At 40.2% G+C, this 24,332-nt stretch overlaps 1 protein-coding gene across 1 annotated transcript in view; it reads left to right on the forward strand.

Moving 5' to 3' along the window:
- The window catches only part of trpv4l.2 (transient receptor potential cation channel, subfamily V, member 4 like, gene 2), a 28,335-nt gene extending 4,951 nt beyond the window's left edge, over window positions 1-23,384 (forward strand). Inside the window, exons 3-17 of the mRNA XM_012965188.3 lie at window positions 7,805-7,962; window positions 9,871-10,023; window positions 10,662-10,802; window positions 11,823-12,103; window positions 12,495-12,584; window positions 14,029-14,190; window positions 15,061-15,219; window positions 15,689-15,781; window positions 16,787-16,860; window positions 17,060-17,225; window positions 18,152-18,218; window positions 19,229-19,545; window positions 19,698-19,825; window positions 22,193-22,275; window positions 22,804-23,384. Coding sequence (XP_012820642.2) covers window positions 7,805-7,962; window positions 9,871-10,023; window positions 10,662-10,802; window positions 11,823-12,103; window positions 12,495-12,584; window positions 14,029-14,190; window positions 15,061-15,219; window positions 15,689-15,781; window positions 16,787-16,860; window positions 17,060-17,225; window positions 18,152-18,218; window positions 19,229-19,545; window positions 19,698-19,825; window positions 22,193-22,275; window positions 22,804-22,949 — 2,218 coding nt within the window. The 3' untranslated portion in view covers window positions 22,950-23,384. The remainder of the gene's footprint in view (window positions 1-7,804; window positions 7,963-9,870; window positions 10,024-10,661; window positions 10,803-11,822; window positions 12,104-12,494; window positions 12,585-14,028; window positions 14,191-15,060; window positions 15,220-15,688; window positions 15,782-16,786; window positions 16,861-17,059; window positions 17,226-18,151; window positions 18,219-19,228; window positions 19,546-19,697; window positions 19,826-22,192; window positions 22,276-22,803) is intronic.
- Window positions 23,385-24,332: the final 948 nt, after the last annotated feature.

Here is a 24,332-nt window from a genome sequence, read left to right on the forward strand (position 1 = left end):
ACAGTATTTGTTAAAAACAAGCACTCGTAATCACTTACTTATATAAATAGCATAGGGGTATATTCCCTGTTAAGACCACCTGGTGACAAAGTACCCAATATATGTTTTTAACAAATACTGTGTTTTAACAAATATTGTGTTTTGCTTTTGGTTTTATCTAAAAATTTGTGTATTACTGTTTTTGTTATAGGACAGTAAGATTCAGAGATGTGGAAGCTCCAGATTCCTAACAATTCAGGGGTGATTTGTCCCCTGAGTTTGGCATCGGAGCCAAAAAGAAAAAAGAAATAAGGAAAAAGCAATTATTTTTAATACATTAAAGTAAGACATTTATTGTTCCTATACGTTAGCAGTATATTTTTCACTATTAAATTTTGATGCACTTGATACACTAGAGTATATTATGGAAGTATTATTATGACATACACATGTGCTGTTTTATATGTTTTTTTGCAATTTGAAAACTTGATATGTGTAAAATCTGTATATTGAACACTATGGGTTAAATGGAGGGCTGGAGTGTTGGTCCCTCCCTTTCCTGTGGGTATATAACACTTAAATTGTATTTGTATGATTAGGCTTGATAAAGGGCTGGTTTAAGCCCGAAACGTTGCTGTGTGCACTTGAGTAAAGTCACTTTTTTCTACAACATTTCCGGAGTGCTGCTGTTTTTTCATTCTATTCAGCATACAATTTACATTTCCCTTTTATATTGGAAAGTTCTACAAGCTGAAGCTCAAACCAATTAAAACCTTGGGTTTGAATAAAATATGCATATAACATATTTTAAAGGTGAACTAAGGCCTGTAATAAACCTACCCCTACAATTTACCCTTTAGAATGTACTTGCCCCATGGGGCCATGACACGAAACATAAAAAAACTTGGTAACAAAGTCAGTTTTCAGCATCACATATCATGTATATAAAGAACTGTAAATATTGTATGTATGCCATTAGAGCCTATGTATCACTCTCACTCTAATTCCAGTTCCCTGTTGCCCCTTGCTAGAGCTTCCATAAGGCCAGCCCCCTTAGATTTCCCTTTGTTTCCCTAACATTATCTTGTCCCCCTTCCTCTTTTGACTGGGTGAGTCCCTAATAGCTTCTAGTCCCCAGTGAGTTCTATCATGTTCCAGTTATATCAGACTTTTTTTCTGATCTGGATTTTTTTAGCGCTAAAAGTCGCTGAAAAAAAGTTGCAACTTTTTTCAAAATGACCTATGTGTCAAAACAGCTAAGGCTAATGTCAGATGAGACGTAGGGCTGATATTTTTGGCAAGTGAAAAAAGCATTTGCCGAAAATACCGCCCTACGCCTCCTACATGTGCCTGCACCCAAATGAATGAGATATGCTCGGGTGCAGGCACATGTAACCAAAATACGCATGAAAACGTGAGACGTGCATTATCTCACATTTTCATGCGTATATCGGCTACATATGCCTGCAGCTGAGCGTATCTCATTCATTCGGGTGCAGGCACATGTAGGAGGCGTAGGGCATAATTTTCAGCAAGCGCTTTTACGCTTGCCAAAAATATCCGCCTTACAAATCTGAACAATTCGCTATCAAAAACTTACTGAGATCATTTAGAAGTCAATGGTAGTGATGAGCGAATCTGTTCCGTTTCGCTTCGCCGAAAAATTTGCGAATCTTTCAAAAGATCCGTGAAACGGCGAAAAATTCGCGAAACGTCAAAAATGTCGTGCGACAAAAAAAATTGTCACCCGCTTCTATTCTTTTGTCGCCCACGGCTATTATTTTGTCGCGCGGCTATTGTTTCGTCGCCCGCGGCTATTATTTTGTCGCACGGCTATTGTTTCGTCACCTGCGGCTATTATTTTGTCGCGCGGCTATTGTTTCGTCGCCCGCGGCTATTATTTTGTCGCGCGGCTATTGTTTCGTCGCCCGCGGCTATTATTTTGTCGGACGGCTATTATTTTGTCGCGTGGCTATTGTTTCGTCGCCCGCGGCTACTGTTTTGTCGCCCGGGGCTATTGTTTCGTCGCCCGTGGCTATTATTTTGTCGCGCGGCTATTGTTTCGTCGCCCGCGGCTATTGTTTTGTCGCCCGCGGCTATTGTTTTGTTGCCCGGGGCTATTGTTTTGTCGCCCGGGGCTATTATTTTGTCGCACGGCTATTATTTTGACGCCCGCGACTATTCTTTTTTGACGCCGGCGACAATTTTTGCCCGTGCAGCGAATTTTTCCGCGAATCCATGCCTGGCGAAACATTTCGCCCATCACTAGTCAATGGCAGATGTCCCTTCCCCGGAGGATCTTCCTTTGCTTTAGAGGTTTTTGAAGCTGCTTTTTTTGTGACAGTAGAAGTTTCAATGTGACAATTAAAAAGGTTTCACAACTTTTCCGTGACTTTTTCCCTCTCTTACTTTTTCAGTTCAGACTTTTTAGTAAATGTCAGACATTCGTGGAAATGAGTTTATTCAAATTTTAAAATAAAAAAAATGAAAAAAGTTAGGGTTTTAGTAAATCTGCCCCTAAATCTTTCTTTACTAGCATAACATTGCATTTACATTCCCTATCTGATCCCCCATGTTCCTCTATGAGGGGGCGGCCATATTTGTGCAGCAGTAGGCCGTTAGCATTAGAAGCTGTAACTGACTGGTTGGGGACAGTCAGGCTGGCAAAGCAGTCAGGTTTAGGAATAATTACTTACAAAAGCAGCCCTATCAGCAAGAAACCATCAACTCGATCTATAAGTAAGTTTTAATGTACATTCACATTTTGAAGAGTAGTTATTTAGTGTCACTTTATGCTGTCAGACGTCAGACGAGGCGTAGGGCAGATATTTTTGGCAAGCGGAAAAACGCTTGTTAAAAATTCCACCCAAACTCTTGCATTTTTATGCGTATTTCGGCTATGCCTGCACCCAAGCGTATTCCATTCATTCTTTATGGCAGAAGCACCCTGCAGAGATAGCAGACCTCTCATGTAATCCCACAGTATGGTGATTTTAGCCAATGAAATTTTACCCAGGGCCTGCTGGTACCTTAAGGCATATAGCAGTTTAGAAAGTACTATGTTAACTCAGCATGTCTTGTACAGGGCTGCCGCTCCCTATAAGCAGAGTACGCATAGGGCACCCAACTCCCAGGGGGGCACCATCCCAGCTGCTCCAAAAAATAAAACCTTTTTATATATTATAACATACCCCCCAACACTGTCCCACCGGTTTTTATAGTGCATCCCGCTGTCCCAGATAGTTCTATCAATCTATGGGGGCTATTGGGGGCATTGTCTATGGGGGCACTGTGTGTGGGGCCCCTATAGTAGGTGTTTTTTTTAATTATTTAAATTTTTACTTCCGTAATATTTGGGGGAGGGGGCACAAAAGTAAATTTCACACCCATTTGGCCAGCAGTGGCCCTGGTCTTGTACACCGTGACATCTACAGGCCATTGTATAAGCACCATATTGTCTTTGCCTCCCTTCTACCTGTCAGAGTTAGAACCTGCATTATTTCCTGTCAGGTGATCAGTGAGTGACATGCAGTACAGCACATAATGGTAGCACAAGGGAAAAAGATGGAAAAATACCCTTACTGGGGGTCATTTATAAAGCCTGGGCAAATTTGCACCTGGGCAGTATCCCATGGCAACCAATCAGAACCAGATGTTTGCATTTATGGTTCTACCAGCAGCTGGCCATGTCTACCCTCACACTCACAGCAGTATAGAAAGTACTATGTTAACTCAGCATAAGTCTTTGTTAGCAGAGTATCTGGGTAATCTGGAGTAGCAGTAACAGTCAGGAGTCTTACCAATCAGGATGATGCTGCAAGCATGGTTGATACTTTATTCACCTTACAACAAGAAGGAAACAGGGACATAACATCACATCCTGGAGACTCTTCCCAGAATGCATAGGTTCATAAAAGCTTTATAAACACAAAACAATATGTATACTGACACCTACTGGCAGAACATAACAGTATAACACAGTATATTAGAGAGAAGGTTTTTGTTGCTAACTGACAGTGTACACACACTAGTCTAACACCCCCACTCAACAAATACTTCTCACATTAGTCCCATTCTTGTTCTGAGCTTCTTAGGGTTAGGCAACTTTTGCATTTTCTCCCATGATGCTGGTTCAGGCTGTGGTGCTGTGCGAACCATATAGGACAAACGTTTAGCTGGGATGCCCTTATTGCTTCTTGAGGACTTTCTGACTGAAGTTGTAGAGGTTTCATCTTCTGCCTGTTTAGTTTCTGTATCATTTACACTGACTTCAGTTTCTGTGCTCTGTAGTATTGGTTGAGGATCTTCTGTAGATTGGGCAGTTGTTATCACATCATGAAACTTTAGACATACAGAGTTTTCATCAATAATCACACTTCTGCTGATTGTTACTTTGTTGGTGCTTGGGTGCAGGATTCTGTACCCTTTTTGAGATTCACTATAGCCAACAAGTATCCCTTCCTCAGCACAAGCTTCCCACTTTGAACGCTTTTCTTTGGGAACATGTACATAGGCTTTGCTTCCAAAGATTTTAATGTGCCTCAAGTCTGGTTTCTTTTCATTCCATAGCTCAAATGGAGTCTTCTCTATTGCTTTTCCAGGTAAGCGGTTTTGAAGATAGCAGGCTGTCACAATTGCTTCTCCCCAATACATGGTTGCCATATCTGCATCAAAGAGCATGCTTCTTCCACTTTCACACAATGTGCGGTTCATTCTCTCTGCAACACCATTTTGCTCTGGGTTGTATGGTACAGTAGTCTGAAACATAATTCCATGTTTTCTCAGAATGGCTTGTGTTTTGCCACTTGTGTACTCAGTCCCATTGTCTGCACGCAGTATTTTTGGCATTTTGCTAAATTTATTGCTTACTTGAGCAAGATACTCTTCAAGCTTCTCTGGAACTTCATCCTTGCTGTGCAGCAGGTAGACTACTGTGTACCTTGAGAAATCATCAATAAATGTAAGAAAATATTTCTTCTTTCCTGGAGTCTGAGTTTTCATTGGACCACATAGATCTGTGTGAATTAGGTCCAGGGGTTGTTGAGCTCGGCTGTTGCTGGCTTTTGGAAAAGGTTTCTTTGTCATTTTCCCCTTTATGCAGCTAGTACATTTCATTTGCTTACTACATGCATCAATTTTTATACCACTGGCATGCTGATCTTGAACTAGTCCTTTTATGGCTTCAGGATTTCTGTGCCCAAGGCGACGGTGCCATGTATGAATACAGTTCACATGTCTTTCCTCTTTGGCAGCCTTAACCATTTCCTTACAGTCCAGCTGATAAAGTTCATCTCTGATTTTTCCTTTGGCGAGTATGCAACTCCCCTTTGTGATAATGCAGTCATTACCTTTAAATGTAACTGTATTCCCTTGCTTAGTTAGCTTTTTCACAGACAACAAATTACTTTCAAGAGCTGGGAAATATAGGACATTCTTGACAGGTATCTTTCTGGTGACTGTTTTGGAGACAGGGCAGTGAAGAAAACCTTCCCCCACTCCCTCTGAGACCATATATTGCCCATTAGCTGTAGCAATTCTTCCTGCTTTACTTTGATCAAGCTGAGTGAAGAATTTCTTATCATTGGTCATATGACTTGTAGCTCCTGAGTCAATACACCAGTTGTGAATTGATGTGCCATCCTCTTTGGAGTGAAAGGCACACTCTGCATTTGTGTCTTCCATTTCTCCTTTAACACTTTTGGCCTTTTGTTGGTTAGCTTGCCTCTTTAGCTGATTCATTCTAGCTTTCCAGACTCTGCAGTTTGCCTTTAAATGACCTGGCTTTTTGCAAACATAACATTCACGTGTTTCACGCAGTGCATTAGGGTTTTTAGTTTGATCTATAATTTTTAGTGCAGTCTCTGTTTCTGTAGCAGATTTGTCATTTGCACTTTCTGCTTTACGCTTGTATTCATCCACAAGTTTGCCTTTAACATACTCTAGTGTAAGCTCATCATCTGGCCGTGCATCTAGTGCTGTGACAAGTGTTTCATAACTCTCTGGAAGACCGCTGAGCAGCAGTGCTGCAACATGAAAGTCTTTTATTTCTTCTCCTACACCTCGCAGGCGTTCCACCATTTCTAAGGTGCTTCTTATATAGTCCTGCATATGCTGGCCTTTCATCAGCTTAGTCTGGTACAGCTTTCTAATTAGGTACAGTTTATTGCTGAGATTTGCTCTCTCATGTACTTTCTGTAGCTCCTCCCACATTTGTTTTGCAGTTTCACATTTACAAATATGCACAATCTGATCATCATCAATGCTGAGAGAAATAGTGCTCTGTGCCTTTTGATCTTTCTCTAGCCATTCATCTGTGGGTGGATTTGGCCTGGCCTCCTGTATGCACTTCTATGTACCTTCTCTGATTAGCAACATCTTTATTTTAGACTTCCAAGACTGGTAGTTCTTGTTAGTCAGATTGGCTACTGAGAACTTTGTGCTGTTAGCAGCCATTACTTCTGCTCTCTGACTTTACTCTTGCTGTCCCTGCTGGGTGCCTGAGCTGTGCTTATAACTGCACCACTATTCAGGTATATAGCTGGAACGGTATCTGCTAGCTCTATCTGCAGGCTGTATGTGGCAGCTTATTTGTAAACTTTATCTGCCAGCTGTATCTGGGAGCTGTATCTGGGCCCATAACCTGTTAGCAGAGTATCTGGGTAATCTGGAGTAGCAGTAACAGTCAGGAGTCTTACCAATCAGGATGATGCTGCAAGCATGGCTGATACTTTATTCACCTTACAACAAGAAGGAAACAGGAACATAACATCACATCCTGGAGACTCTTCCCAGAATGCATAGGTTCATAAAAGCTTTATAAACACAAAACAATATGTATACTGACACCTACTGGCAGAACATAACAGTATAACACAGTATATTAGAGAGAAGGTTTTTGTTGCTAACTGACAGTGTACACACACTAGTCTAACAGTCTTGTACACAGTGACATCTACAGGCCATTTGTATGAACACCACAGTGCCTCCCTTCTACCTGTCAGAGTTAGAATCTGCATTATTTCCTGTCAGGTGATCAGTGAGTGACATGCAGTACAGCACAAAATGGTGGCACGAGATAAAAGATTGGAAAGTGCAGTGTGTGTGTGTGTGTATATATATATATATATATATATATATATATATAAAAATAATAGAAAGAGTGCCACACACACAGGGACTTGATACAAAAGAAAAAGTGTTTTTATTGAAAAATATTGGATTTTTTTCAATAAAAACACTTTTTCTTTTGTATTAAGTCCCTGTGTGTGTGGCACTCTTTCTATTATATTTCTGTTTTTGACCTGCACCAAGGGCATTTGGACTTGTATAGGGTGTGCTCCTCCCTGTGTACTATACATATATATATATATATATATACAGTACAGGTATGGGACCCGTTATCCAAAATGCTCTGGACCTGGGGTTTTCCCCATAAGGGGTCTTTCTATAATTTGGATCTCCTACCTTAAGTCTGCTAAAAAAATATATTTAAACAGTATTTAAACCCAATAGGACTGTTTTGGCTCCAATAAGGATTAATTGTATCTTAGTTCCGTAATTCAGAACTTTCTGGATAATGGGTTTCCGGATAAGGGGTCCAATACCTGTGTGTGTGTGTATATATATATTATTTATTTATTTTTTGATAGGTCACACAAGACAGGGCCACACCTAAATGGGTAACCTAATTACACGTGTGGCCCTAGCTTTAACAAGATATGTTTTTAGGAAGATTCTGTGTTTTAAATGGACAGACTGTTTAGAATGTTTCACAACAAACTTTAATGACATTTTTTCTTGATTCTTGTTTATTATTGTGTTCTAGGCCCATCCCTGCAAGTCCCGGCCTTCCCCCCAACATAAAAAAGTTTGATAGGAAACTCCTTTTTAATATTGTGTCAAGAGGCAGCGCGGCAGAGCTGGAGGGACTCCTGCCTTATTTGTTGCATAGGAAGAAGCAGCTGACAGATGAAGAATTTTTAGGTGAGAGACAGAACCGGCAGCTTTTGATTAAAGAATTTAAACTGGAGGAATTTTTATTGTCTAATGATTAACATACCAGGGGAAATCAAACCTTACTTTTACTGTAACCCTTTGTGGCGCCAAACGCCTGCACAATAATAGACCATAGCAGCAAGGCCACCATATAACAGACATATACATAAGCTATTCACCATCTTCAGCATTACAGCTATTGCCACAGGTGCCATTATCCTGTAGGGGTTTATTTCAGGTTTTTTGGTAGGCAAAGAAAAAGATGAAGATCCAATTTATGAAAAGACTTCTTATCCAGAAAAACCAAGGTAAAGGAGGTTTGCCCAGTGCTATAGAACAGTTATTGACTGTAGTCATCCTATAAAAAGGACATTTAAGATGAGTTAGTGTATTACTGCATTCTACCGCTAAGGCAAAACTTCCACCTTTAAATTGCCTCTTGTTATGCCACCCGGACATAAAAAGCTGTATAATAAAAGTGGTTTTCAAATTAAACATAAAAACCACATTCTTTGTTAAATAAAAATATCCATACCTGTTATTAATTAATTTAGAAATCTCATCTGTCAATCATACTTTGCCTCACCTCTATTCCTCAGACAGAGGAAGGGTGTCTGCAGCAATTACTTTCACTTTCCATTCAGCACTTCCTAGATATCACTACGTACCTCACATTCCCCTCCCCTGGAGCTCCCCCATTCTGGCACATACTCAACATTTTGGGATAATGTAGACAGAGCTTATCTTAATAACCATGTCCACAAAATGGTGCCTTCCTGCTTGCTGTAATTGTGAATTCCACTAAAGGAAATAACATTTATATAGTGTAAGTAAAGTACATTTTGCCTGAGTAGCACATTAGAAAAGAATTTGGAAAGATTTCTTAGGATGACACTTTAATTTTAGATTTATTTGTGAAAGAGCGACCAGGGGTCAGCAATCCTTTGTTCTCCTCTAGTTACAGAACTACCCTCAAATATAGGTGATCCCCCTACAGGATTGTTTTGCTTCTAATAAGCATTAATTATATTATATTATATTCTTTTTTAAGAATTTGAATTATTTGATTAAAATGGCATCTATGGGAGATGGCCTTCCCGTAATTTGGGGCTTTCTGGAAAACAGTTTTCTGGATAACGGATCCCATACCTGTCCTGAGAAAGGAGATGCAGGACAAATTCATGCTGGTCATTTAAATCCCTTCTGCCCTCTCATTGTAGTTTAGTAAGTGCCCATGTAGGGGCAAGTAAGGAGAGAATCTTTTTCTGTTAACTGCCATTAATCACACATCAGGCTCTTATTTGCAGTTTATTTGTTAGTCAAACTATTCTTAATGATCAAATTGCCTAATCGCCCCTTTAAATAGATATATCGCTGAAGTTTCCTCTCAAGGCAACTTCCGCGATTTCGGGAAATCGCGCTGCCGCATATGCCTTCCCACTGGCAATTTTCATTCAAGCTGGTGGGATGGAATATCGGGGAGATTAGTCGCCCGCGACAAGGGAGATTTGTCGTGGGCGACTAATCTCCCCGTCTGCCACGGCCCTAAAGGTCCTCATACACAGCCCGATTCTAACTGCTGATATCGGTCCCTTAGACTGATACGGCAGCTTATCGGCCCCTGTATGGGCAGTACCGACGGGCCTGCCCGACTGATATCTGGCCTGAAATCGGCCAGCTCTCGATCGGGCAGGTTAGAAAATCTAGTTGGATCGGAGACTGCATCGGCTCGCTGATGCGGTCCCCGGACCGACTTTGCCTATGCCCGTCATTATAATTCGATCGTTTGGCCCCAGGGCGAGCGGATCTTAAGGTGTATGGGCACCTTAACTCAGGGCTGCATAGATTTTAACATAAACCACCACTGAGTGTTTTTCATATGTATCTTCCATGCAGAGGTGTGTTCTGGGAAGACTTGTTTGTCCAAAGCTCTAATGAACCTGAAAGATGGCAAAAATGACACCATCCCTGTGTTAATCGACATTGCTGAAAAAACTGGCAATCTGCAGGAATTTATCAACTTACCATTCACAGATAAGTATTATAATGGTAGGTATCTGCCTAGAGAAACCAAGTATTTATTTATGGGAACTTGGTGTTATTGTAGATTACACTAAGGCTTATTGCCTACTTGAAACAATACTGCCTCTGGGAGGAATCAAAAACTTCAAGTAAAAAAAAAAATCCAATTCCCTTCCAGCAACATCAGCACAGAAATACACGTACTGGCAAGATCATTAGCCAAATGGATTTACCAAAATGCATACCACCCAAGTGTCCCGATTTCTGCAGGACAATTCTGATTTTTATTGGAGAACCCACAGTTTGTGTACCTGCCACTAATGGCTCAGAACTTGCAGGGGATAATCCAAGCTGGCCACTGTGGAATGTACAGCCATCTCTGATTTTTTGGGGGTTGCAGGATTTAAAGATGACGTGCCCATAGGCCACTTGCAACACACTCACACCCCCCCATCTGGTCGCACACCCCTCACCCCTTTTTCTGTGCTGTCAAAAGTTGCCATGACAAATGCTGAAATATTTACTAACCACTAGTGCCAAATCATTTTGTAAGTAAGCACCACAGGAGGGAGCTTTTAATTCAACATGAAAAGTTATAGAACACATTTAATGTTTTTTCTTAATTACGGAACAGCTGGTCAGTATATAATGTTGTGTTGTTTCAGGCCAAACTGCTCTGCACATAGCCATTGAGAGGCGCTGTAAGCATTATGTTGAGTTGCTGGTACAGAAGGGGGCTGATGTTCATGCTCAGGCCAAAGGGTGTTTCTTTCAACCCAAGGATGAAGGAGGATACTTCTACTTTGGTAATGCAGTTCCATCTTTTATCTGAAGCCTTTCTTTATTGTATTTTACCTCTTACTGTTAGTGCTGTGTCTTCACCATTATAAGGCATCTTGGTTCTTGGAGCTTAAACATTTCTGAGCAGATTAAAACATTTTCCTTTTTATGCCCCTTGTCTTGGTTCCTGACAAAGCTGGCAGCAGTTTTTTATGAAGAATACACAGAGATTGCAGATTGATAAACTTATCTTATTGTGTAAAACAAACATGTGGGGACACATAGAGGTCTGTCTGTCTAACTAGCAGAGAACAGGCTGACAGACTAACTAAACCCAGCCATATACCTACGTGTGGGGCCAGGACTTAGAGAAGTTTCAAACCTAGTGTGGGAATGCAGACAGAAGTGGTTCCTGCCCAGTGCCCCAATACTTTCACCCTAGGTATGTTCCACTTCTACCTACACCTATTTCTGGCCTTGGACTTGAATTGACCTTATTTATTACATAGCATTCATTCTAGTCAGATCATGGAGTTGGTTTGTTCTCCCTGCATTGCTGTGGGTTTCCGCTGGGCACTACAGTTTCATCCCAAATCTAAAATCCTAGAGAAATGTTAACTGGCTCCTGATAAAATCTTACAGTATTTGATTGTAAGCTCCCCGGGGTAGGGACAGATGTGAATGATGTATAATCTCTCTAAAGCACTGCAGAACAGAGTTCTGCCCGGAACCAGTGTTTCAAACCTGGACCCGAACCTGCAACCTGATCTGCCTAATTGCCTATTTTTATCTGCAACCTGATCTGCAGCCTGCTGACCACCATTAAATAAAGAGTATTAATGCTAATTTTTGAGTGAATCTGTATCGTTTCACTTCGCCGGAAAATCACTTGTGGTCCCACCAATATATGAAGTATAATGCTTTTTCCTAATTTTACGTTTTCCTGGAGTTTACACCATTTTTTTCTGGTCCCCCGAAAAACTTAAAATGGGGGTTCTACTGTGTTTTCATGCAACTTTATAGGTGGTTTGTGTTTGCTGTTCTAGGTGAACTTCCCCTGTCCCTTGCCGCTTGCACCAACCAGTCTGATATTGTGGAATATTTGACAGAGAATGCTCATAATAAGGCAGATTTATGTCGTCAGGATTCACGTGGTAATACAGTTCTGCATGCCTTGGTTGCTATAGCAGACAATTCACCGGAAAACACCATATTTGTCACCGAAATGTACAATCATTTGGTCATTAAATGTGCTAAGTTGTGTGCTAAACGTAGCTTGAACGGCATCCCACCTCTCATGATGGCAACCAAACCGGGGAAAATTGAAGTAAGTGAAAAATCCAGTGGTTAGTAAATGGCCCCTTCAGTGTCTGACTGGCCCACTGGGTGACCAGGAAAACTCCCTGTGGGCCCAGGTGTCAGTGGACCCTTCTGCTCCTAACCATTTGGCCTATTTCATGTTTATTCACTGTTTCTGTATGATAACAGGCTAAATAGCTGGAATGATAAGATGGAAAGAAAAGAGACTAGGAAAATAAAGAGGTTGAATAGAGAGAGAAGTACAAATAATTTGGAGAGAGGGCCTGTGGTTTAAGCTTCTCTGGTCGGCCCCTGGTGTCCCTTTGTAACAGAAAAATGTTTTATAACAGAGCTAAAGTGTCACAGCTACTTTACTGCACTCTAGTGGTTATATTGAATCTTATACATACTGTTTTTAGGAGAAGCAGGAAACCCTGAGCTTGGAAGCTGTCCTCAACAAAGAAAACATGTCCCCTCTCATGATGGCAGCCAAACTGGGAAAAATAGGGGTAAGTGATATATGTAGGATTAAATTCCCCTGTTGGTTTAGGAATTCCCTTACTGGGTAAGGAAGTCCCAGTATCTGTAACCTGTGTCCCTCGATGGGATGTTTTATTCCCATTGGCCCAGGGATGTTGTTACAAATTCCTCTCCATATTTAATAAAATAGACGGGAGCACATAGCCTTTGGATCCCACCTGTTCTACAGGGAGACTGCTGCCAAGGAACCTGGGACACAGGTTCCCTTAGGGAACGTATTCCTTAGTGAAAGGGTGAAAAGTGAATAGTATCAGTGTCATAGTGTCAGAAGTAGAACCTGTACTAGCACACCTTAAAGGTATGACAGACGGGAATGCTAGAAAGAGCAGCACTGAGCTGATCGATTGATACTGAACTGAACTAAAGATTGATAGATTGGAGGCAGCTCTCTGCTAGTAAGTGGAGGGGCCACAGCTGCAAATGGACTCAGGCTAGTATCTACTCCCTTGTGATCTTAAACCATCCAGTACACAAGTGTCCCATTATAGAAGATTAAAGAGTCAAGTTGCAGACTAGAGGTATAGGATATGGGAAGCTTTTATTAGTAATTGATTTAAACTCACAAAAAGAGAAAGTTCAATCCACCATAAAAAATAGAGGCCAGTATAAACACAGGCTACATTTTGTAAGGGGTTCCACATTGAAATGCCCTACCTTTTACTCCCTACAATGCCCTCAGTTGTGCCTTTCCCTGTAGGCTAAAAAATATAGAATCCCCTATATGTCCAAGACAGAATATGTGCCTCTCTGAAGGGGCAACTATTCTGATTGGAACAGCCAATCATTTTTTAAAGTACTCACAATACAGCTTGTCAGAGGCCAGTAGTACAGGCAACACCACATACAGAGTGCAATACAGACTGACACTCCCCTGAGTACAGACTTGGCAGGAATCTCACTTCCCCTCTGCCACACCCTGTATTGGATCCCTTTAGGGAATTCTCTGTCCTGATTCCCTATCCACTGGGATCCCTACACTACAGGCAATATGGCCTGGGAGAGATACCTCCAAAACTGCCAGTCCTATGTAGGAGCTCAGCCCTAACTGCCTTACACCCCTAGAGTGGGTGCTACACCTGCCACTATCTAATGCCTCATTCACGGGGCCCTGTTCCCCGACTTTAACTAGGCCTGTACCCCGGGCTCACAGCAGCCATACACCCTGTTCCTTGGGGGGAAGCAAAGAGGAAGGTGCCACTCCTTTCCCAGCACTATACCAAAGTGAGGCAGGAAGTGGTCACCATCCCTGCTAGCCAATAGCACACATATGTAAATGAACTTAGATACATTCCCTTCCGCCCAGCAACTAAGGGAACTGAACCTGTAGGGATTTAAAGCCATAGGGGCCATTAACCCTATGGGTCCCTACATAGTTTTTACAGGAAAATAATTACTGTTGTATCTCTTTCTCAGATATTCCAGCACATCATGCAACTTGAAATGAAAGATGAAGAAGCTCTTCACCTCTCACGGAAGTTCCGGGATTGGAATTATGGCCCTGTGTATTCTTCACTTTATGACTTGTCCATGTTGGATTCTGTACTGGAAATCCTGGTTTATAAGAGTACAGCTAAGGTCAGACTGCATCAATTTTGTACATTCATTTTAAGGAATATTTTCAGCAATTATGTGGTAGTGAAGGCATTGCCTTTTCAAAAAGAAGTTTAACTGGCAAGTAAAATGGGTGTCTATAGAGACCTACGAGAGACACAACACTTGCAAATAACTCTTATCTTATTGCAACTATATCTTTTATTTATTTATATTTATTGTAATATTTTGTATTTATCTATTATTATCTTAATAACCCCGTTTGTATTCATGTATTCTACTGTACAGCCCTGCGTACATAAGTAGCGCTTTATAAATAAAGATATACATACAAATAAGCAGGGGAGCTTACCCCATTCATTGCGTCAGTAAAAAAAAAAACAGAAAGTCTCCATTTGTCAATATAACTGAACATAACAAAAGAGGCAAAGAAAGTTGCTGAATAATGCTTGGTATAGCCCCTGTATTTGAAGATAGCTGTCAAGAGTCTTCAACTGGCCATTATGCCCTGATATCAGACTGATCTGTTCATTTGGCTCTTGGGGCAAATGACCAGCCGATGCAGTCATTGGGATTTTAAACCTGCCCAATCAATATCTGCCTGATTTTTAGACAAATACTGGTCAGACAGGCCCATTGGAGTGCCTCATACATGCACCAATAAGCTGTCGGCTCAGTCCAGAAGGACCAAACCGGTAGCTTTCATACACTCCTTACCTGTTAATGTTCAGTTGGATGTTTACATTGTTATTGAACCATCCCTTACTAGTTAAAAAGGTAACAGTTTCACAACATTTCTAGTTCTTACGTCTGGTGGTATAACGAAGTGTAATAAAACCCAAGGGCAGGTTGCTTCATAGTAACGTCCTAACTCTCTTTATGTTCCCACTGCAGAACCGCCATGAGATGCTGGCAGTGGAGCCCATAAATGAATTATTAAGTGACAAGTGGAAGAAGTTTGGCGCTGTTTCTTTCTACCTTAGTTTTATTGCCTACCTCATTATGATGATCATTTTCACATTAATTGCCTATTACCGACCCATGAAGGGCACGGTAAGTGCTGGTTTCATTCATTGCTTTTCAATGCAACTGGTTAAGAGTAGGAAAAATGAAGGGATCATTGGTAAATAAAAAGAATGTATTTATATGCAAGGATTGGTATTGTATTCATTTGTGGACTGTTGATCATCAAGCTCAATTCTTAAACAGGAAATATCCTTTGTGTCTGTCACTACAATTACTACTACAAAGTATTGTGGGGCCCAATGCATAATAGCTGCTAGATGTCCTGGGTACAAGATTTCATGTGATAATGGGTAAAAAATTGTTGAAACTTTTAATCACTTGAAGTCGCCTGAGCGACAAAGAGTGTTTTGTTGCCTGAAAACACCTTGTGTACCATTAGAATAAGGAGAATTTGGAAAAAGTTGCCTTGAACTTGAATATGAAGGCAAATTTATGGCCCTGGATTGATACAACTTTCTAAATAAAATAGTAAATCATCCCTTTCTTGTTCTTACAGCCCCCTTACCCTTACAGAACAACAACGGATCACTTGAGGCTTGTAGGAGAGATCATTATTCTGCTGACTGGGATAGTCTTCTTTATTAGCAACGTAAGTTCAGTCAGATGGTTATTCAGTGACCGTCATCTGTTTATTTCCTATACTGAACCCTATTTACACTGTGTGTTCTGTTGCCATATTTTTAATGTCTTACTGCATCAGAGGGACGGGTATAACCCTATGGGGGAGATTTACTAATCCACGAACGGTCCGAAGGCGTCCAAATGCGTTTTTTCGTAGTGATCGGTATTTTTGCGACTTTTTTGTCGCCGTCGCGACTTTTTCGGATGTTCCGCGACTTTTTCGTATATTTTCCGCAACTTTTTTGTCGCCGTCGCGAAAAAATTGGATTGGTTTTTCCATTGGTTTTTCCATTTGGCCTAAGTCTGTATAGAAAGATTTTTTTTAACATTTTTACAGTGTAATAACAACAATTGTTTACCATGTATACAACACTTTTCAAAATTTGGCAGCATTAAACAAATCCATAAAACTATAAGATACCTTTTGTGAATTTGTCGTGCTTACAACATGTATACAATTTGGCAACCGACACTTTAAGAAATGTGTACTTATCAGCACTTTTGTGAATTCCCCCCATTTAGTTTGTTGAATGCCCATTATGTTTCTCATCTGCAATGTTTTTTTTTTGCTTTTTAAGCAACTTCCATTACATATAATAGACATTATGTTTCTTTTTCATAGGCTTTTACATCAATTTATATATGTACATTGAGGTAGAAGTTTTTTAAACACTGTTGTGATTATTAATGAACAAAAAACCGCCATTTTCTTGCAGTTGCACTCAGTTGCGCTTATATTAATACACATTAGTTCATGTTTAGGTAATTTGCTTGGTGCAGTCCTCGGTTTCATTTGCTTAGTAGTTAGGGACCCTCATACAGTGCTGTTCTATAAAGCATGTTAAGCAAATATACCATGAGCTGTTGAACAATTTCGATATTATTTGTATTTAACTTCAGTGTTTTCCCTATAGTGCATGAGACTGTATGCAGATCTGTATATGATTCAAGTCTTGTGATATTATTTGCCTAGATGAAAAACCTTTTTATGAAGAAGTACCCTGGAGCAAACTCTTTATTTACTGACGGATGCTTCCAGCTGCTTTAGTAAGTACCAAGCATTAAAACATAGGCAGGATGGGTTGGTTCTGTTCAGTAGTCAGATCTCACACTAAACTGACCTCCCTGATGCAACTATCAACCCAATAGCAATGTCCATAGCTAGATAGTATTTAGGGTAAAGACATTATTGGGAAATAATGCACAATAAATATTATTTTTCTGTATTTAAACTTCCTGCCCCCAGCATTATCTACTCTGTGCTGGTCATTATCACAGCGACTCTGTACCTTGCTGGTATTGAAGCTTACCTGGCCGTTATGGTGATTGCCTTGGTCTTGGGCTGGATAAATGCTTTATACTTTACACGAGGCTTGAAGCTCACTGGGATGTACAGCATTATGCTTCAGAAGGTCAGAATCCTATTCCCTCATATCTCATATCTATTGCAGGACTTTTTAATTAGATTTCATTTCATTTAGCTTTGCTTAAGCTGGTCAAACATGGGCTGAGCCATCTGTAGCATGTGATTTTGTACATTTTGTGCAAACAGGGGTTGCTGCAAGGAATGCCTGGGACACCAATCAGAAGGTAAGTAGCATGCCAGTTTTTTTCACAGGCTGGTGCAGTTTTTTGGAGCATCAACTTGGGGCAAAAACTGATTGATCAATTTCACGGGGGGGGGGGGGTCCTAATCTTCTGGCACCCCCTAGTGAAATAGACTCTACATGTTCTTTAATGAGCCCACTCAGATGGAGTCATGGTTAGTCATTTTCAGCCAAAAACAACCCAAAATAACCTATTTTTAAAAATGTTTCACATTTCCCCCAGAATATTGTAGTTACCAGGCATTTTACTTGAGCCTCAGGCATCTATGAATCTAGAATTTGGGTAACATGCAAGATTTCAAAGGCTTCACATTGGACTTGACTACTCAAGACCTGGCTACTCTAAATGGCTACTGTATGGCCATTGTATAAGTTTGTACATCAGGCTTTATTTGTATGAAGCAGTGTTTTAACTTGGGGCTGTTTTATGCAATATATTTTTACAGAGACCAGTGATATTCAGGGTATAGTTTCCCTGCCCTACAGGTGTGTTGTTTGGGGCACTGGGCTGGCCACTGACATCAGCAGGGCCATAAGCTGTACATAAGGATGGGCAACATTGGCAGTTCAAAGCAAATGCTGTCTGGGAATATGAAAATGAAACAAAATATTTGATTAATATCCTATATTTTATTAAAAATATGTAAGTGTTCCTTATGTCCCAAGTCCCACTGAATTGGCAGATAACAGAACATACAATCCTGTCTAACACAATCTGTTGTACACTTTAGATCCTGTTTAAAGATTTATTTCGCTTCCTGCTGGTGTACCTGCTCTTTATGGTTGGATTTGCATCAGGTAAGGGCAGCTCAGAAAATTTACAATAAAGGATTTTTCAGATGATCCCCATTGCAAAATGCATAGATTGTTACAGACAATATTCCTTGTAATTATGAAAGCAGCACTATATAAAGATATTAGCTTTTTACAGACAGTTTAGCTCCATCTTGAACGTTATCTTTATCCTGTTTGTTGCTTATGGACTCACAATTGCACTCACAGTTGCACATTGTGCCACTCTACCACAGTTTGCCATTGCCCCAGAGATCCTCTGGTGTCCTGGAGAGGGCGCATATGCAGTAGAGTAAAACCGGATCTTTAAATTAGAAGGAAAGTCATTTTGGCATGTTACTGCCAATAGATTCGCCACATTAGTGCCACCTAGAACAATATATTTATTCTGCAGAAACCATTACCATACCTGAGTAAAGAGCCCTAGAAGCTTTCTCTGTTTTCTTAAAATTGCAGCTGCCATTTTAGCTTGGTCTTCATAGCTTCCGGCTGCAGCTCTAGCCACAGGTAGCTCAGATTACACATTCCTAAGGGAGGGGGTAGGGAGTTCTTTGCATTCTTGAGGGAGGGGGAGCAGGAAAGGGGGGGAGGGGAGAACTGCATAGATTCTGGCCCCTGGAATGAAGGATTTTTCTGAGGAAGTCAGATACCCAAAGAACATGTTTACAAAAAGGAGACAAGAATCCTGTGTTTCTTTTGATAGATGACTCAGTGCAGCATTACTGTAAGTGCTTATGGCTGTATTTACATAGACCTTTCTGATAAAGCTTATTTAGTTTTTACCTTTCCTTCTCCATTAAAGTAAGGACTCTTACTCTATTGTGCATGTGTGTTATAAGGACAATGCAGAGGATCTCTGGGGCATTGGCAACAACAGAGGTGTGGTTCTCATGGACAAGTACTCCAGGCAGGCCCAGGGTCACACCAGGACTGGTCCAGTCTAGAGCAGAGTGCAATAAAATGTGTAATGACCCATGTTGTATGCAGGAAAGACACTGAAACCTATTTCCCCTCAGCTTTGGTATCCTTACTGAATCCATGCACCAACGAGGAGATCTGCAATGATGGACAAGAAAACTGTACTGTCCCAGAAAATCCTTCCTGCCAACACAGCACCACATTCAGCAAATTACTGTTAGACCTCTTTACACTGGCCATTGGGATGGGAGACCTGGAAATGATCAGCCATGCCAAGTACCCTGCAGTCTTCATCATTCTGTTGGTGACATACCTCATCATCACCTTTATTCTCCTCCTTAACATGTTAATCGCTTTAATGGGGGGGACTGTTGGGGAAGTGTCTAAGGAAAGCAAGCAGATCTGGCAACTGCAGGTAAATAGAATGATATATATCTTTCACCCATACACACAGGGACCACATCAGCTTACTTAAACATGAACATAACATAAACAAACATAAACACCCTTATCACCACACTACCATATGTGAATCTTCTGTATCCTAATTCTTTTTTGTCATGCCAGTGGGCTACAACAATCCTAGATATAGAGAACTACCTTCCAGCCTTCATGAGGAAAGCCTTCTGCTCTGGGGAAATGGTAACTGTTGGAAAGAAACTGAATGGGGGCCGAGATATACGCTGGTGTTTTAGGTAATGCCCAAAAACAAGTGCTGTATATATGGCAAGTGTGTGTTCCTTTACTTACATCTTCAAGAAATGGTTTTCACACAGGTCATGGATCTTCACGGTGGCTTCTAATATTCTCATTTTTCTAAACGGGTATTTTTTATTCATAAAAGAAATCAGTAAATCATCTGAAACAAGCTATGCATGGGTTAAGATGATATTTTACAGGTTATTCATGGTTCTTTGTATTACCTTTTTATATCTATTATACATATAATTATTGCCTTTTGATAGCAAAGTATTGAAATATTTGTCCATTCTTTTTTTTTTTTTTTATATATATTCTTTATTTTTGCATTTCAACTTTGGGGAAGGGGTACAGAAAAAAAAGGGGTGGGGTAAGGGGGGGGTGCATTGAACATTTACAATCCAAGTCATTTATTCCTAGACTAACAGCAAGTTCTTACTACTTTATGATGTTGATTTGTCCATTCTTTTAAGCAGATTTATAATAGTAACATAGTTAGGTTAGATTGAAAAAGATAAAAGTCCATTTGCTTAAACAGAACACGAGTGCACATACAGACTTATGAATCTACTTGCATATACAGTATAACTATTTAAACCTATACTGATACTAACTGTAGATATTAGTATCACAATCGCCTTGGGTACTATGCTTGTTCAAGAAATCATCCAAACCCCTCTTAAAGAGATACTGACACCAGAAATAAAATGTTTTTTACATTTGTCATAACATTGTCTTTGAATGCTATTTTATTTTGCCATAAAAGTATTTGTCAGATGCTTTTACATTCCCTATCTGATCTCCCATGTTCCTCTATGAGGGGGCGGCCATATTTGTGCAGCAGGAGGCCGTTAGCATTAGAAGCTGTAACTGTCAGGCTGAGAAGGGACAGTCAGGTTGGCAAAACAGTCAGGTTTAAGAACTTTGAGTAACAATGACTTACAAAAGCTGCTCTATCAGCAGAAAACGATCAACATGGCCTATATCAAATGCTTTAGGAAAGTATAAGTAGATGACATTCACTGCCATTCCAGTGTCAAGGCTTCTGCTCAACTCATACATGACAACTAAATTAGTCTGGCAAGATCTCTGGCACAAACTTCTAGGGGCACATTTACTAATCCACGAATGTCCGAAAAGCGTCCGAATGCATTTTTTTCGTAATGATCGGTACTTTACGACTTTTCCGCAAATTGTGGCGACTTTTTCGAGCTCTCAATACGAAAGTTGCTACAATTCGCGAAAGTCGTAATGGCTATGAAAAAGCCGCGACAATTCACGAAAGTCATAATGGCAATGAAAAAGTCGCGACAATTCACGAAATTTGTAATTGCTATGAAAAAGACGCGACAATTCGCGCAGGTCGTAACGGTTACGAAAAAGTTGCAACAATTTACGGAAAAGTCGTAACGGCGACGAAAAAATCGCAAAAAATACGAAAAAGTCGCAAAATGTTCGTTTTTCAATCCGAATTTTTCGGATTCGGATTCGTGGATTAGTAAATCAGCCCCCTAGTGTTGTGATTTGCAATGTATTCAAGTATCTTATCTCTTATTACCTCTTCCAAGAGCTTTCCTACCACAGATGTCAGACTAACAGGCTTATAGTTGTCAGGCTGAAAATGGGATCTCTTTTTGAATAGCGACACATTAGCAGTTTGTCTGTCTCTGCACCATGCCAGACCTCAATGAATCTTGAAAAATTAAGAGGCAATCACAGAGCTAAGCTCATTAAGTATCCTGGGATAAATACCATCCTGGACCTTTGATTGCCTTTACACATTTTCTTTGTTTTACCTTTACAAACCTCTTTTGAATTTCCATGTAGTAGTTTTATGACTAAAATTGGGTCTATTTAAATGGAAGCCTTCAGATGTGGAGACAGTTCAGAATATCTGCTTTTTTCCTGCTCTCATCAACCAACTGACCTCCCTCTGGTGATAAAGATCCTACCCAGTTTTGTGAAGGAAGGCCACAGAAATAGGGAGGGACATTTCTTTCAATGAAAACAACATTTTACATTTTCAAGTAGTTTTCCAAACTTGAAAATCTCGCTTAAAAAGAGGAGCTTAGAATTGTGTAAAACCAACTTTAATGACACTAAAACACATTCTACTATTTATTTTCAATGATTCTGCAGTGTTTGGACTTACAAAACTCAAATTTTACAAAAGCTTAGGATTGGAAAATACACCTCCCATAATACGGAAATGCATTGATCATTAATAATACAATTAAAGGCAATGCAACAACCAAGAGAAAATTGATATTGTTACTGGCTACCTAACAAGCAAATAATACAGACCTACAAGATCAGTTTTCTGATTTTCTTTCTCATCTGATATCTTCTTTTCCTTATTTAAGGGTTGATGAGGTGAACTGGTCCCACTGGAAACGGGACATTGCCATTATTAATGAGGATCCTGGAAGAAACAACTTGCAGAGAGGTAAAAGTTCCCGTTGAACATTACAGATATAGTGGGGATATTGTGAGATATATTGCATCAGTATCATAAACAGCTGCAACCAATCAACATGTGGCTGTCATAAGTCTAGTGCAGTGCAGGTAGAATGAAATCTAGGTGGTTGCTATGGGCAAGTGCACATATAATAGTAAGTAAGGGCTCTTAACTCTGCACACCACTTAAGACCAACCCCTTGGATGTTGCTCCCAGTGACCTCAAAATAGGTACTCATTTTTGAACTTCTGGCTTGGAGGCAAGTGTTGATTGCTTAAAGCCCAGTGTAAAGCCAAACAGAGCCTTCTATAGGCTGCCAGTCCACATAGGGGCTACTAAATAGCCAATTATAGCTCCTATTTGCACCCCCAGGAACTTTTCCATGCTTGTGCTGCTTCCCAACCCTTTTTCATTTGAATGTGGCTCTTGGGTATAAAAGGTTGGGGATCCCTGCCCTAGATGTAACTGTATCATTGGACACACGGACTGTTAACTGTTTTTATTTATTTTTCATAGATCGGCCATCTGTGGACGAGCATAAAGCTGACCCACCTTCAGAAGATGCCACGGGGCTTCTTGAGAAAACCCCTCAAGCCCAGACAGACAAGCAGCGAATGAAAGGGCTCAGAACCGCATGGGGTGCCAAACACAAATCTAGATGAATGTGGCACAGAGTATTGCACCCAGTACTAACTGCTCTGCCTCAGCATCATGTGACATCACACATGTCTCAATGACATCACAGGGGAACCTGATCAAAATAAAAATATTACATAACCATAACTTCACAGATCATAGATTCTATGTTCTGACGCACTTTACAGATGAAATGCATGTGCTTGATGCAGGATCCTTCAGGCAAGGAGATATTGGTATTGGTTCCTGGGACCCAGTTGTCACATGAGCCAATGAGAGCAATGTCCAAGTAACAAAGATGGCTGCCACCATTCCCTCTTTAACTCTAACCACCTGGAATGGCCCCCACACCTCCCGTGCATATTGTATTTATTGGAGCTTTTTGCAGTTGTTGTGAGGCCCTTCTGTTACCACCTAAAAATATACTGAATGTATTTAATTAAAAAAGTAACCAAACTTTATTTTTTTTTTATCTTTTCAGTTGTTTTTTGCACAGCCATAAGCATACTTTTGCACACAGTATAAGTTAAAGTGTATTTTCTTTAATATTTACTTAAATAGGGTTTTATTTTGCTCTATAAAGTTCTTCGATCAGTGCTTTACACTAAGGGGCACATTTACTAACCCACGAACGGGTCGAAATGAGTCCGATTGCGTTTTTTTCGTAATGATCGGTATTTTGTGATTTTTTCGTATTTTTTGCGATTTTTTTCGGCGTCTTTACGAATTTTTTGTTACCAATACGATTTTTGCGTAAAAATGCGAGTTTTTCGTAGCCATTACGAAAGTTGCGTAAAATCTGGCGATTTTTCGTAGTGTTAAAACTTGCGCAAAAAGTTGCGCTTTTTTCGTAGCGTTAAAACTTACGCGAAACTTCGCACCTTTTGAGTTTTAACGCTACGAAAAAGGCGCAACTTTTCGCGTAAGTTTTAACGCTACGAAAAAATCGGGCGATTTTACGCAACTTTCGTAATGGCTACGAAAAACTCGCGTTTTTACGCAAAAATCGTATTGGTAACGAAAAATTCGTAAAGACGCCGAAAAAAATCGCAAAAAATACGAAAAAGTCGCAAAATGTTCGTTTCCAATCGGAATTTTTCCAATTCGGATTCGAAATCGTGTCTTAGTAAATCAGCCCCTAAGGGTTTTACTGTGAAATAATGATTGTTTTAATTGTTTTGAGTGATTTTCATGAAATTTAAACTTTTTGTTCTGCATTGTTCTTGATTTATTTTGCCCATAAAAGGTTTATTGTGCAGTGAGTTTAGTGCATTAGGGATTTTCACTACTGATCTCACAGTCCTTTTTTTTATTGGCAGTTTTGGTCCATAAAAAGTTCATTAGGTTCATGTATTCTCGATGTGCAATACATTTTGTTTTTTATTACTTATTTTTGCACTTAAAGTTGT

Source organism: Xenopus tropicalis, chromosome 6, assembly GCF_000004195.4.
Source record: "Xenopus tropicalis strain Nigerian chromosome 6, UCB_Xtro_10.0, whole genome shotgun sequence".
NCBI lineage: Eukaryota > Metazoa > Chordata > Amphibia > Anura > Pipidae > Xenopus > Xenopus tropicalis.